The sequence below is a fragment of the Puma concolor genome, chromosome D2 (genome assembly GCF_028749965.1).
Source record: "Puma concolor isolate L17-30 chromosome D2, mPumCon1.1.hap2, whole genome shotgun sequence".
NCBI lineage: Eukaryota > Metazoa > Chordata > Mammalia > Carnivora > Felidae > Puma > Puma concolor.
In genome coordinates, this window is record NC_141677.1 from 63,020,915 (window position 1) to 63,034,983 (window position 14,069).

General features: G+C 46.2%; 1 protein-coding gene across 10 annotated transcripts in view; it reads right to left on the reverse strand.

Annotated features, from left to right (window-relative positions):
* Window positions 1–14,069, reverse strand: part of STN1 (STN1 subunit of CST complex) — a 67,440-nt gene that overhangs the window by 8,882 nt on the left and 44,489 nt on the right. For 9 of the 10 annotated variants that reach the window (XM_086680786.1, XM_086680793.1, XM_086680788.1 and 6 more), the window contains one exon: window positions 11,611–12,391. The exons of the other annotated variant lie outside the window; for it this stretch is intronic. In XM_086680786.1, the coding sequence (XP_086536912.1) occupies window positions 12,234–12,391 (158 nt within the window). In that variant the 3' untranslated portion in view covers window positions 11,611–12,233. Of the gene's footprint in view, window positions 1–11,610; window positions 12,392–14,069 lie in introns of those variants that run through there. 10 annotated transcript variants of the gene reach the window in all.

Sequence of the window (14,069 nt, forward strand, 5' to 3'; positions counted from 1 at the left end):
CGTTTATTTATTTTTGGGACAGAGAGAGACAGAGCATGAACGGGGGAGGGGCAGAGAGAGAGGGAGACACCGAATCGGAAACAGGCTCCAGGCTCTGAGCCATCAGCCCAGAGCCCGACGCGGGGCTCGAACTCGCGGACGGGGAGATCGTGACCTGGCTGAAGTCAGACGCTTAACCGACTGCGCCACCCAGGCGCCCCTAAATTTTTAAACTTTTAAATGTTGGCAACTCCTTTTGAAATGTGAGGCAAAGGAGCCCCCCTGAGGTCATGGACATGTTGTTGATCTATATACTGTTTTGAAACATACATATGTAGGGGCACCTGGGTGGCTCAGTCGGTTAAGCGTCCGACTTCGGCTCAGGTCATGATCTCACGGTCCGTGAGTTCGAGCCCCGCGTCGGGCTCTGTGCTGACAGCTCAGAGCCTGGAGCCTGCTTCTGATTCTGTGTCTCCCTTTCTCTGACCCTCCCCCGTTCATACTCTGTCTCTCTCTGTCTCAAAGATAAATAAACGTTAAAAAAAAATTAAAAAAAAAAAAAAAAGAAACATACATATGTAAAAACTCATTAAGCTGTATGATTAAGATTTGTACAATTTACTACTTGTAATTTATGCCACAATAAAAAATCCGCATGGGAATGATGCATATCAACCTCAAGGTCACCTATGGGGGTAGAGGCAGGGGGGGAATGGGGTTGTTTTTACTTGTGTCTCTAACGTTATGTTTCGTTAAAGAGATGTGGGGCACCTGAGGGGCTCAGTCAGTTAAGCATCCAACTTTGTTTGGGTCATTATCTTGTGGTTCTTAGGTTCGAGCCCCGCATCAGGCTCTGTGCTGACAGCTCAGAGCCTGGAGCCTGCTTCGGGTTCTGTGTCTCCTTCTCTTTCTGCCCCTCCCCTGCTCACGCTCTGTCTCTGTCTCAAAAATAAATAAACACTAAAAGAAAAACTTAAAAAAAAAAAGAGAACTGAAGCACATATGGGTAATTATGAAGAACTGTCTCATCTCAGTGTTTAGGTTTTCTGCCTTATTCTTTTCTGTATGAAATACTTCACAATTAAACATTTTAAATATTAAAAAAAAAAAAGCCTGAGAATACCAATACTGTATGGGCCAAACCCAACCCTTTGGAGGTTACTGAATCATTCTTTGGGTCTCCCTCTGGGACTGTATTGCTGTTTAGATAAGAATGTTGGCTGGCCTGACCCAGCTCTCCTACATGTGTCAGTAAATACCTGCTCTGCCCATGTCATAACGTGTGACACGATGTCATCCAACCCACTCAGCCCAGCATCCTGTATGACTTTATCACCAGAAGTGGTGTTCTCGGTGAGCCTCGGATGTAATGAAAACAGTTTGTACATCAACTCAAATGCAAAGGCATTTGTGTGCATTGTGTTCACAGGTGAGAGCCACCAGAGAAGAGGCTTCTCAGATCTTGAAAGCGATACAGCCTAGTGGTTAAGCTCACTGGGTACAAACCTGGCTCTTCCACTTACTAGCTGCACACCCTTAGGCCAGTTAGTCTGGGCCTCAGTGTCCTCATCTGTAACATGGGAATGACAATAGTTACCTACCTATTCATCTTCAATGTGAAGATTTAAGTTTGCTGAGTGATGGGTGCCTAACTTTCAATCGTCATTAGCTATTATTAAGTGCTTAACATTAGTGTGATTTTGCTTTAAATATCTTTGTTACATCATGGATTAAATCTGAGATCACAGCATTAAAGAATTGATATGTGACCACCAAGCCCCAGAGGGGAAGTATTTTCAGCTCTGATTCAAGTAGTAAATGTGATCAAACATTGTCATGGATGCCGCTGCAGAGGCAGGGGAGGGGGACACTCACTTCCTGCCTTTAAGGAACTGACCTGTGTGCATCCTTTGTGAAAGACCCCAAAGTGCTAAGTCATAACTCCAGGGAAAAGAGAATCATGGAAGCTCCAGGCTGGTGCATTTCCTGGCTGCCTCGAGCCTCAGGGCTAGGGCACCTGCCCCTCCCTTTGGGTGGTGGTGTTGCCCAGGCAGCCTGGCGTGTTGACACGCACACAGGGCTGCTGTTTGGAGCCTGTTGCTCAAGGTAATTATATCCCTCCTAGCACCCTGCTGGCAGCTTTGCGACCCAAAAAGGGCTTTAGCAATGACTAATAAAGCTGTAAAGGATGCACCCAGATCCAAGAAAATCCATTCCCTGAAGGAATATGATTTCAGTGACTTCTCAGTTGGTGCTTCTTTGCCTTTTAAGCCACAGGCATTAAGTTTGTCTGAAATTCCAGTTATCCCATGCTGTGTTCTCCAGAGGCCGTAAATCACTGAGTAAATCACTGAGACACTCTTGGTGCCTGGAACAGAGAAATTACCCCTGAGAGTGCATTTCTTTCCTGTGTGGGCCTTGCATCTTAGGAGATACATTCTTTGAGCATTTCTGCCGTCTCCAGTTCAAAAGGCCCACAGATCTGCTGGGCTGCCTTTCCCTTCCCTTGGTCTCAGACTCTTGTGGCATATACCGTGGTCTGTCTGGCAGAACCTGGGAGTTGCCCTGCTCATTTCCGCTTTCCTTCACCCCTGAACTGGTTACCCATCTCAGTTCTACTTCATTAATGTCGCTGACATCTGTCCGCCTACCACTGTCCCAGTCAGGTCCTCACTATCCTTCCTCTGAGGCCTGACGCACACTTGCTCTCTGGCCTACCTGTCCTTGAGCTTGCCCTCATGCAATGCTCCCCACTCTGCTACCAAAATATTCTTTCCAAAATGTAAATCTGATGCCAGCTTGCAGCTTAAAATCCTTTAGTGCTGCCCCTTCCCCCTACCCACACACTGTTTTCAGACTGTTCCCAGTATTGGCAGAAATTGAGTTGTCAAGAAAAGCCAGAAATCTGGATTTTTATGTGAATTCCCCCATCCATTTTGTTTATTTTTAGAGTTATTACATTTTCATATTAAAAAATTTATAAAACATTGCAGTCAGTCTCCTGCCCTCTCCTGGCCCCAATCCCCTAACTGAAGAGCCACCTCTGTTACCCAGTTGCTTCTGTAGCCTTTCAGACATACACACAAACACACACACACACACACACACACACACACACACAACCTTTTTTTTTAATACAGATGGCAGCCAATTTTTTTGTGTGTTGGTAAAAATATTAAAACTCTGAGGGTCAAACAAAACACATTTGCATTCATGGTTATAAGTAATGTAGGCATGTGCTTATGACCCACTTGATTGAAAGTTCTCTAAAGACAGGGGTGGAGTTTTGTCTTGGCATCCCCATCTATACCTGGCACGATGCCTTGCATACAGCTGGCACTCAATAAGTGCCCACCCATTTATGCATTTATTAAGCACCACTCTGGGCCTACTGCTGGGTCTGCTCCATGTATCTGTGATATGGACACCCTCTGAGGAAACACATGACAACAATTAAGTCTAGGGAAGTCTCTGGCCCTATGGAAACATAACCAGAACTCAGCAGGCTGTAGGTTCATAAGCTGCCCACCTCCCATTTTCCCCAGTTGCCTGAGTTTACAGCAAATGGACAGAAAAAGCAGATCCCATCCTGCTCTCGGGCTTGCCCTGACGAGGTTTCAGCTTGTGCTGACACCAGCATTCCCAAGCCAGCTGTCATTCCCAGGAGTGTGATTCCATGTGTTGCCCTCCACTGGGTCAAGGCAAGCCAGGACGGGACGGAAACCACAGGCACAGGCAGTCTGCTGACTCCTCCTGCGGCGCTGGGCTGGGCTGGGCTGGCTGTTCGAATGAGTAAGGCCTTTGCAAGCTTCTTCATGTTGGGAGAAGGTTCACTGCTCTGGTGGTTGGGGCCCTTCTCCCAAGTTAGATTCTGCTTGCTCACTTGCCTGTGGGCCGGGCCATCTCTGGCCAGTTGGCATGTATGGTGGCTGCGGGATGGGGTGATATTTTCCATTCATGATAAGCTGACCCCACTGAGGAAAGGTTAACAAACTCTTTCCACAAGTTCTCTCCCCCGTCCTTGGAGAAGGTGATTTCCAATGGTTTCTGCAGGACGCAGGACAGGCGGTTTTCATAGGCAGCATGCTTCTGTGGAGGGCTCCTGAGCCATTTCCCTGCAACTGTACTGTGACATCCTCTCTTTCCCACTCAGGAGGCCATTCTGGACTATAAGTGGGTGGGAACATCAACTTGTTCTAAGATTCGCCTTGAATATATTATCCTTGTAGTGGCTATATGAATCTTACTCCCAAAACTCATGTGAGACTCATTCTACTCCCTTCTTTATTTCAAGTTACCTTGGGCTTGGAGACCACATCCTCCCAGCTGGCAGGAAAACAATACTGGTGGCAGCAGGTGCGGCAGGCTCTCTCCTTCCCTGGGGATGCGTCCAAGTCCAGGAGGTTAGGAAGGCCTGGAAAATGGAGATGAGTCCACTCTTCTCCTGAGACCAAGTCTTCTGCTGGTATCCCTGGGCTGTCTCTGCAGAGAAGGAGGCTTGCACAGCTTCCGTTCCAAGCTTGGGAATCTTGGCTAAAGCTGGGAACCCTAGGCCAAGGCTCTAAGTCTCAGAGAGACACTGCAAAGCCTCTCCATAGAAGTCCTGCCATCCTGCCCACCTGCCTCAGGCACTGTAGGGGGCACATTTCAGCCTGCAATGCCTGGAGTCCACTAATGTCCAATCCCTCCCAGGCTCCAAGCTTCCAGAGAACATAAGCCAGTTGTCTGCACAAACAACTTCTGCATTTGGCCCTCAAACCAAACCTGCCTGAGGCAAGGCTGGCTTCCTGCAGCAAAAGAAGAACTAAAATACAGGAAAACCAAACTCCCGTGCTAACAGCTCAATATATTATCCTGCCACCTAATTTATATTAGAATAAACTAATCACTCACAAATTTCTGTACATCACGAAATTCAGTATTTATCACAAGTCAATTGTGCCACACATCACAGCTTAGGAGATGCCACCATTGCTATGCTGTAAAGTAGAGAGAGAGAAAAAAAGGAAGGATAGTCTGTCCTCACCCCGGATTTATTTCCCCCATTCACTGACTGTCCTCAGAAAACAAAACAAAACAAAAAAAAAACCCTTCCCCCTGAGGAAGCACTTTCTAGGCAACAAGATTATCAAAAGGGTTGTTGCCCAGTGCCCCAATTAATTGTAGCAAACCCCAAGATGAAAATGCAAGCATCACCTTATCACAATAATGATGCAATGTCGATTAAAGCAGAAGTGGCATTAAAACTGTTCCTATTCCTAAAGCTGTCTTCTCCACTTAATTAGCACTTTCTTAAAAGAAACCTTAGTTTTCAAATTAATCTGAGGACAGTGTCAGTGAACTAGAGCTGAATGGCATCTGGTCTATGAGAGATCTGCATCAATAATATGGGACTGGTTTCAGAAAGATTGCTGCCTTTATGTATTAGTATATATTTTATTTGGGCAGGCATCTGACCAAGCACCTGAACTAGCAAAATGGCAATGTTGAGGTTTGAGTTCTGGATGTTTATTCCAGCTTTGCATTAACTAGGACCTCGGCAGCAGACCTCGAGGCTGGTTCTGTAGCTGATACCACTGCAGGACATAGGACCAGGGCCATTCTGAGCCATCGCTACTGTCCAGGGCAGAACTGCATCTGTCGTCAGGTTGCCCATAGTGACAAATGCTCAACACCATTCATGCCTAAGAAAATATAAACTCAAACACAACCCAGAAATTATTTTTACCTATCGGTTGGTGGTTAAATCCATGGATAGTACTGGGGCACCTGGGTGGCTCAGTCAGCTAAGCGTCCAACTCTTGATTTCAGCTCAGATCATGATCTCATGGTTTGTGAGTTCGAGCCCCACATTGGGCTCCGTGTGCTGACAGTGCGGAGCCTGTTTGGGATTCTTTCTTCCTTTCTCTCAAAACTAAATAAATAAACTTAAAAAGAAAAAAAAACATGGATAGTACAAATTATGGGTGAGCTGGCATGCAAACAGTAGACTCTGAAATCATTGATAGGAGTATTAATAGATTTCAGTGGGTAATTTGTCATTGCCTATTCAAATTCTTAAATGCTCATGCCCTATTTCCTAGCACTTGCATTACTAAAAATTTACCAAACAAATACACTTACAAATGTTTGGCAAGAAAGGAAAAATGTAAAAGGATGTCTCCTGCAGAAATGGTGGCAACAGACACAAACTGGAAACCGGTTAAATGTTCCTCAATAGAAGTATGGTTAAATACATTAAGGGACAGCTACACAATGGAATTTTGTGACCATTTAAAAGAGTGTGGTCTGGGGCACCTCGGTGACTCAGTCAGTTGAGCGTCTGACTTCAGCTCAGGCCATGATCTCACGGTTCGTGAGTTCGAGCCCCGCATTGGGCTCTGTGCTGGCAGCTTGGAGCCTGGAGCCTGCTTCAGATTCTGTCTCCCTTTCTCTCTGCCCCTCCCCTCCTCACGCCCTGTCTCCCTCTCTGTCTCAAAAATAAACATTAAAAAAAATTTTTTTTATTGCTACCATAAAATTTTTTTCTGGAAGGCAAAATATTAACATCGTTATTTTTCTAACAATATACATATAATCAGAAAAAGAAAATACAGAGTACCTGGGTAGTGGTAGGTCATTTCCCCCCATTCTTTGTACTTACTGCTATAAAAAAAAATTTTTTTTTTCCTAAAGAATGAGGCTGTATGCACATAAAAGCTTGGAAACATGTCTGTGAGAGATTGTGCTTTCCAAAAATGGCCAGAGCAATATTCCTTGCTCTACATGCCCTTCCAGAACCTTCTAACTCCCCACCAGGAGGTGGTTTATTCACCTTCTCTGGAACCTGGGTAGGACTCTGACAGCTTTGACAATAAGAACACTATGGAAGTGACACCGAGTGGCTTCTCAAATGGCCATACAGCTTCTGTGAGGGTTGTGCTTGCTCTCTTGGGAGGCCTGCCTTTGGAACTCAGTCACCATGCTGTGAGGAATCCCAACCTAACCCACAGTTCAGTGGTTTGGAGTATATTCACAGGGTTGTGCAAATATCACCACTATCTTAATTCCAGAACACTTCTATCACCCCAAAAGGAAACCCTGTACTATCCAATCCTCTCCTTCCCCCATGCCCTAGCAACCACTACCTATTTTTTTCTCTATTGATTTACCTATTCTAGACACTCCATATAAGTGGAATCATACAACATGTGGTCTCTTGTATCTGGCGTCTTTCACTTAGCATACTGTTGTCAAGGCTCATCCATGTAGTATATGTGTCAGAACTTCATTCTTTGGTGTGGCTGAATAACACTCCATCGTATGCATATACATTTGTTTATCCATTCATCACTTGATGGACATTTGGGTTGCTTTTCACTTCTTGGTTATTAGGAATAATAATAGTTTTGTCAACATTGACATCGACATTTTTGAGTGGACATGCATTCAAATCTCTTAAGTTCAAGTACTTTAAAATCACCTAATAGTATTAAACAATACATGACACATGATAATTTAAATGATACATAATTAAAGCGATTTATTAATTAAGTCAGGTTTTCTAAGAGCAGCCAACCGATTCCCTCACAGTAATTCAGATGTCATTCAGAACACTGAATGATTTAAACAGAGTTAAGTAGAATAGCACTATTTCCCGATTTTTCACTAATTTACATAAACTGTTCACCAAAGCAGTGTGAATTAATGACACATCACTTTACTATTTAAAAAAACTATGATGTGGTCCTCAACATTCCTCTCTTCATTTTCCAAGATGAAAGCCTATCGCTTTAATTTGCCATACAGGGAAAGACTTTGGTCTCTTCAGGAATTTGGGGTCTGATTTAGAATTCTTGTGGGCACAGCCTTGTGTGCTGCGACTTACCTGTTTGGGTTTACTTAATAAAACTTCAATAAAAATAGGCTGTATTTTAAAAAAATTCTGTACCATATAAAAACTCACTTCTGTGGGAGTTTGGGCTTGCCTTTAGACTGTTACGCAAATAAGAATCTGACTACAAGTTTCTTCATCCGTGGGCACCATTTCCCTTTGGGACGGTCCCCCTCTCCTCCCAGCACCTGCTGCCAGCTTCGTCTCCGTCTTTCTGAGTCTGCCCGAATGCATCACATTGATCTAGTAAGGAAACAATGAGGTGCTTCTTTGGGGAACTGCTGTCGAGGCCACTTGTAGAGAAGAAACCACACAAATAAGAAGTGTGGATGCTTTCTCCAGTGGAAAATTACAAGTTTGCTTGGTTTCAATCCTTGGCACACAGTCTCGGGTTCCCCATCACTGAATAGACTTCTTTCCACTTGGCTTTCTCTCGGCCAGTGTCCTGGCACACTATCAGAGGGGAAAATAATTAGAAAGAAGTGTCTTTTAAGGATGAGAAGCACTGGTAGCTTACCAGATGGAGAGAATCATGGAGCTTCAAACAAACCCTTAACCAGACAGTAGCACTATTTGTCTTCTTGCTTATATAAACTATATGCAGCGTTTGTGCCTCCTGGATCGTGCACACTGTGAGAGCCAGGATGTTTGCTGGGTTTCCCTCTTCTTCCGGGGAACCCTCTGGTGTCTCTTCAGTGCAGGAGCAGTGACCCAACTGTAGTTAGCCCCAGAGAACTTTCCAAGGGCTTCCCTCATCTTCTCCGAGTTCTTATGTTGCTGTGGGATATAAGGTCTATCTGATTCCGGGTTCACTTGTGATTCAGGTGAGTGTGGGGTGGGGAGTGAGAAAGAGCTTTATTATTTTTGTAGAAATGACACTTGCTAATTGTAAAAATATCAAATGTAGATATGTGGTTAAAAAGCATCTGTCTCACCCTTTTGGAGGTTAACAATGGGTCACTTTGGTTTTTCCAGGGATCTCTGCTTGATATGTATAACTATTCACGCAGCATTTCTCAAACAGACTTGAGAACATGATGTTAATTTGTGTTCCACGAGAAGCTTACTGTGAGACAAGGACTGGAGAGGAAGCAGTTCATTTGGGAGGTGCAGCAAATAGTAAGGGGGCGTGGGGAAGACAGGGAGGGTAAGGCAGGCAATTAAGGGTGGCTATCAAGTTAGCTGCTTCTGTGGGTGGATGGAGATTAATCCCACAGAGAAACTCTAGAAAATGGTGTAGAACACGTGCCTCAGAGATCTCATTTGAAGAGCAAGGGAGCTGGATGAGGCTGCTCCCAGTGGGTTTAATTCTGAACACTTCCAGCCTGAACAGCCTTCCAAGACATTGGAGAAAGCCCCCCTCCCCCGCCCCGCCCTGCCCCGCCCCAGGAAAGAAAGGAAATATTTGCAGGTAGAGGGCAGCCAGACACGTACACAGGAGTGGTATTGCCAGGCACTGCTCCAGGTGCAGAGGACAGAGCAGGAAACAAAACAGAGAAAGAGCCCTGCCTTTCTTCCCGCCCCTGCCTTCATGGAGCATTTCTGCTGTTAGGGAGACAGATCATAAACAAAGCAAGTGAGAAACATGGCATGTGTTACATGGTGACAAGTACCATGGAGAAGGAGAAGTACTGAAGAGTCCTGGGAAGGAGGGAGAAGGGGCTGGTTGTGATTAGCAAAAGAGGGATCAAGGACAGGCCCAAGGGAGAAGGGGACACCCAAGCAAAGACCTAAAGGAGGGGAGGGGGGAAGGCCATCACATGGTTATCTGGGTGAGGAACATTCCAGGCAGAAGAAACAAGCACATCGGCCCTAAGGCAGGAATGTCCCTGGGGTGTGAGGAACAGTGAGGCAGGCCTATGAAGCTGAGCAGGGTGGGTGCAGAGGGGAGGGGGAGGGAGGAATTCGGAGAGGAGGCCAGGCAGAGCAGCTCCTTGTTGATACTGGGATGCCCTGAGGTCCTACCTGGAGTGAGACCAACAGAGTCATGGAGAGCTGGAGCAGAGGAGGACAGAATCTGGCTTCAGTTTTAACAGATGGCTCTGGCTGCTGTGTGCTAAGTGAACTAAAGGGAGGCCGGGGCGGAAGCAGGGAGTCGAGTCAGGAGGCACCTGCAATGCTCCAAGTGGTAGCAGTGGAGCTGTGAGGAGCAGCTAGATTCTAGAAATACCTTGAAGGTAGTGCCAAGGTAACTGGTAGGCAGGTTGGAGGTGGAATGTGAGAGAAAAAGTCAACGGGTTTGGCCTAGGCAACTGGAATGATGGGGCTGCTTTTGTGAATCAGGCAAAACTTCAGAAGGAACAAGTCTTCAGTCAGGGGTGATCAGGCGCCTGGCTTTGGGCAGGGGTTTGTGACAGCTGTTAGACACCTCAGTGGGGACGTCAACAGGAAGCTGAATGCAGGGGTCTGGAGTTCAGAAGAGGTCTTAACTGGATGTAAATTGGAGAGCCTGTCAGCATATGGATGTTCTGAGCCACACGACTGCTTCACATCTCCAAGGGGGCAAGCTGCACAGGAATGAGCTCTGGGACTGAACCCTGAGCCCCCGGGGACATGGAAGACCATGAAAAGGAGACTGAGAAAGAGCACCCAGAGTGTGGTGTCCTGAAAGCCAAGTGCAGAAAGTATTTTGGGTGGCGGGGGGGGGGGGGGGGGAGGGGAGGGGGGCCCGGGAGTGGTCAACTATATGTACGTGCATACATGTGCCACATTTATGCAGATGTACAGACATACACATACGGCTCAATGGTAGTATACTCTGTAAACAGACCTGTACCTCAGTTTTCTTGGGAAGAGTGCTCCACGGCAAAAGGATCTGTCTACTCCATCATTTAATGGCTGCATAGTGTTTCACTGTGTACACGTATCATAATTAACTTTTTCCTACGGATATTTTTCCCAGTTGTAGAACTCTGAATTACACAGCAATGGGAATCTTGTGTGTTCATCCTTTCACACCTGTGCGATCATCTCCTTGGGATAAATCCTGGAAATGTGCTGCTGGTTCAGACTCCTTCCTGGGCAGCCCTGATAATCTGAGATGTATTCAATACGGAACATCCGCTGCTATCAGGAAGAACCGCTGGGATGTTGTTCCAGGCAGACCCCGTTCTATGGGAAGCTTCTGAATGGACAGAGGACACAGGGCAGCCATCTGGGTAAACGGCTGTTAGAAATATGGCAGATGTTTGGGTAAAGTCAGAAAGTCCCCAACAGGAAGCAATCTGTTGGTCCTAGCCCTCAGCCTGACACGTGAAACTGCAGCCAACTTGTGAGTATTAAAACCACTGCATTTCCACATAGAGCAGAACGACTCTGGAGGCCTGCGGGCTCTGCAGCAGAGCCACTAAGAGCTTGTTACGTCAAGAGCAAAGGCAGCAGACGGAGGCAGATGTGCCTCTTTGAAATGACTGTAATTAACTCCAAATCTTTCCTGACACTTCATTTTTGTTTTTTGCTGGCTGCGTTTGTCGATTTGTCATTTAGCTGTTAGAACAAGCCTGCTACATACCTCAGATTCCACCACCTGTCTGGGCACAAACAGAGTGTTCGTCTGGATGGTGTCGGGACGCCCTGTGCGTTCAACAGTAACCTTGAGAGTAACATCTACCAGCCAGGCATTTGGCTGAGAGCCTCTAAGGACTTCAGGGTGTTAAAGGACAATGTATTTAGTCACATATGTCCTCAAAGTGTTAAGGAAATATACTGAGACATCTTTTGATTCAGAAGGAAAGTAAGGAAAATGACCAACACAGAGCCATGCCTTAGATCCATTTATTCCCGTCTCTGGGTGGGTCTGTAAACAACATTCATCCGAGGGCTCAGGACCCACCACTGGTACTTGACCCTTGGCAATCATAGGTGAGTGATACTCATCCAAGAATAAGTCCCCTACATTAGGTTCTTAACCACTGGGAGAGGCCTACAAGAATGTAGCTGATGGGCTGAAGTTCGAGAAGGTTTTAGATCTGTGTGCTCTGGCTATATGCTCTTCAGTTCACTTTACCACGTGACATTCCTTTACCCTGATAGGGTCTCAAGCCACATGTACCCCGATTCAGCCGCCAACACTGTTTCCTCCCCTTCTGCTCCAAGAGCAACGCCCGGTCCAGTCAGGAGGTCGACAGGACAGGTTTCCCTCTATGTCACGGCAGAGACAGAAGTGACTTTATCCCAAGGATACAGCAGCGAGAGGGCAGCCTACAGAATTTATGCCCAATTGCATCCCTTAAATGACTATATTTCATACTTTCTTAGGAGGTAACTGCCACCAGACCTATCAGCCTCTGTGTGATGTTTAAAATCAGAGCCTGGGAGTGATTGCCGCCTGGTCTTCCTCTTCCTTGGCCTGGCTCCGCCCACGCCATCTGCCGGCAGCTCCTCAGAACGCTGTGTAGTAGTGCTCCATGGTGCTGATGATGTCACTCTGGTCCTCCAGGAGCTCCAGCACTTGCTGCAGCACAGCTTCGCTCAGGCGCGGGCTGACGCTCAGGCGAGCACAGGCCAAGATGTGCTGGAAGTGGCAGCCCTTCTCTATGTCTGCAGGAAAAAGGCAGTTGGCTAAGCTTGGCACACCTGTCAGACCCTCCTCCCGCTCCTCCATCCTCCCCCTCTGAGTTGAAGTCTTTTTCCACGGATCCTGAGTCAGAACCTGCATTTTAACAAGATCCGCACGCACATTAGGGTTGGAGATGTACTGGTTTAGATTATCAGCAAAAACAAAACAAAAACCCTGTTCTTGGGCCCCTAACTTCACGACGGTGACGTGGACCCATTGCTCAGCTCAGACCTTCAACCTTCAACGATTCCTAATCAATCACTTGTTATCCAGAACCTAATGGATTTTTAGTGTTTGCTCATCTTTTCTCTCTAGTGCAATTTTTTGCCGACCCTCCCCCCCGCCCCCAGCTTCCCAGGTGGGAGCCCTCTTGAGACTGACAGGAGAGCTGGCTTACAGCAGCCTCTGTATTCTTTCCCTGCCTGCTGGAGATCACAGGTAAGCAATACTCATCCTGACTGATGCTACACCATGGAGAAGAACACCATGGTCTGTTCTCTTTCTTCTTTGCCTAGGCTTCCAAGCAGTCCTGTCTATGATGGTTGTGTTCTAGTAATCCCTCACCCTCCGCCCCCAAAAAATCCAAGACCATTTTGTACACCAGGAAAAAAGTTCGGGGTTAGGAGTCTCTTTCCTATTTGAAACCAATGATTTAGAGTAGTGGAATGCACGGTGAAGTTGTGACCATTAGAGGATCCCGAAATCAACTTAATGGGTTGTGATTAAGAGAGACGGGTATAGGAAATTATAAAATGTACTGCATTATAGCATATGTATTATTTTGTGAAACTTTATACTAAATATATAATATGTATATTATATGTATATATACACACATATTATATATAGCTCTGTGTGTTTGTGTGTGTGTGTATGTGTGTATAATGTACTAGGTCATGATGTAAAATGCATTTGTAATTCTGAGTCAAAGTCAAACCCCATTATCGAAAACAAACTTTCCCCAGATTCACTTAATGCCCCGTGCGGGGCCAGGCTTGGCCTCTCACTGTTGTGTCCCCAGCATCTGGCACACAAGCTGCTCCATATGGTCACTGAATGTTGTTTTCAGAGAACAAAATGCTTTAGGCTCCAGGAAGGTGATTAAAGAGGTATCATAGTGTTGGGCAAAGGCATGGTTTGGGAGTTGGCACACCTCTATGGCCTTGGGCAACTCATAGCATCTGAACCCATTTTCTCACCAACAGGGAGAGGAACTAAGAAGGGGGTGAGGGAACCTCTGAGGTCCTTTGTAGCTCTACAAGAATTTCACAAGCGGTGCCCCTGAGCTAACAAAGACTTGCTAAATTCTGACCTCTAGTGGCTCTGTCAACTCATTACTTCTCCCAGTTGGGGTTACTGTTGAAAAATTTGCTACCTTTCACTGCTTTCCAGGCTGTTTCTTCAACATTCATTTGCTAAAGATTTCTGGAACATCTACTATGTGTGTAGTGCTAAGCAAGGAAGAGCAAGTGGTAGATGGAGAGCTGACTCCGAAGTCCAGCAGACCCGAACTCAAGTCCTGGCTCTGTCTGGGGCAGAGTGGTTCATTATTCTGGGTCTGTCTCCTCACCTGTAAGATGGGAAGAAAAATCACCTGCTTCCTCAGTGGTTGTGGGAATGAAAGGAGACCTGTGGCAGGTGCTTCCTACACAGGAATTA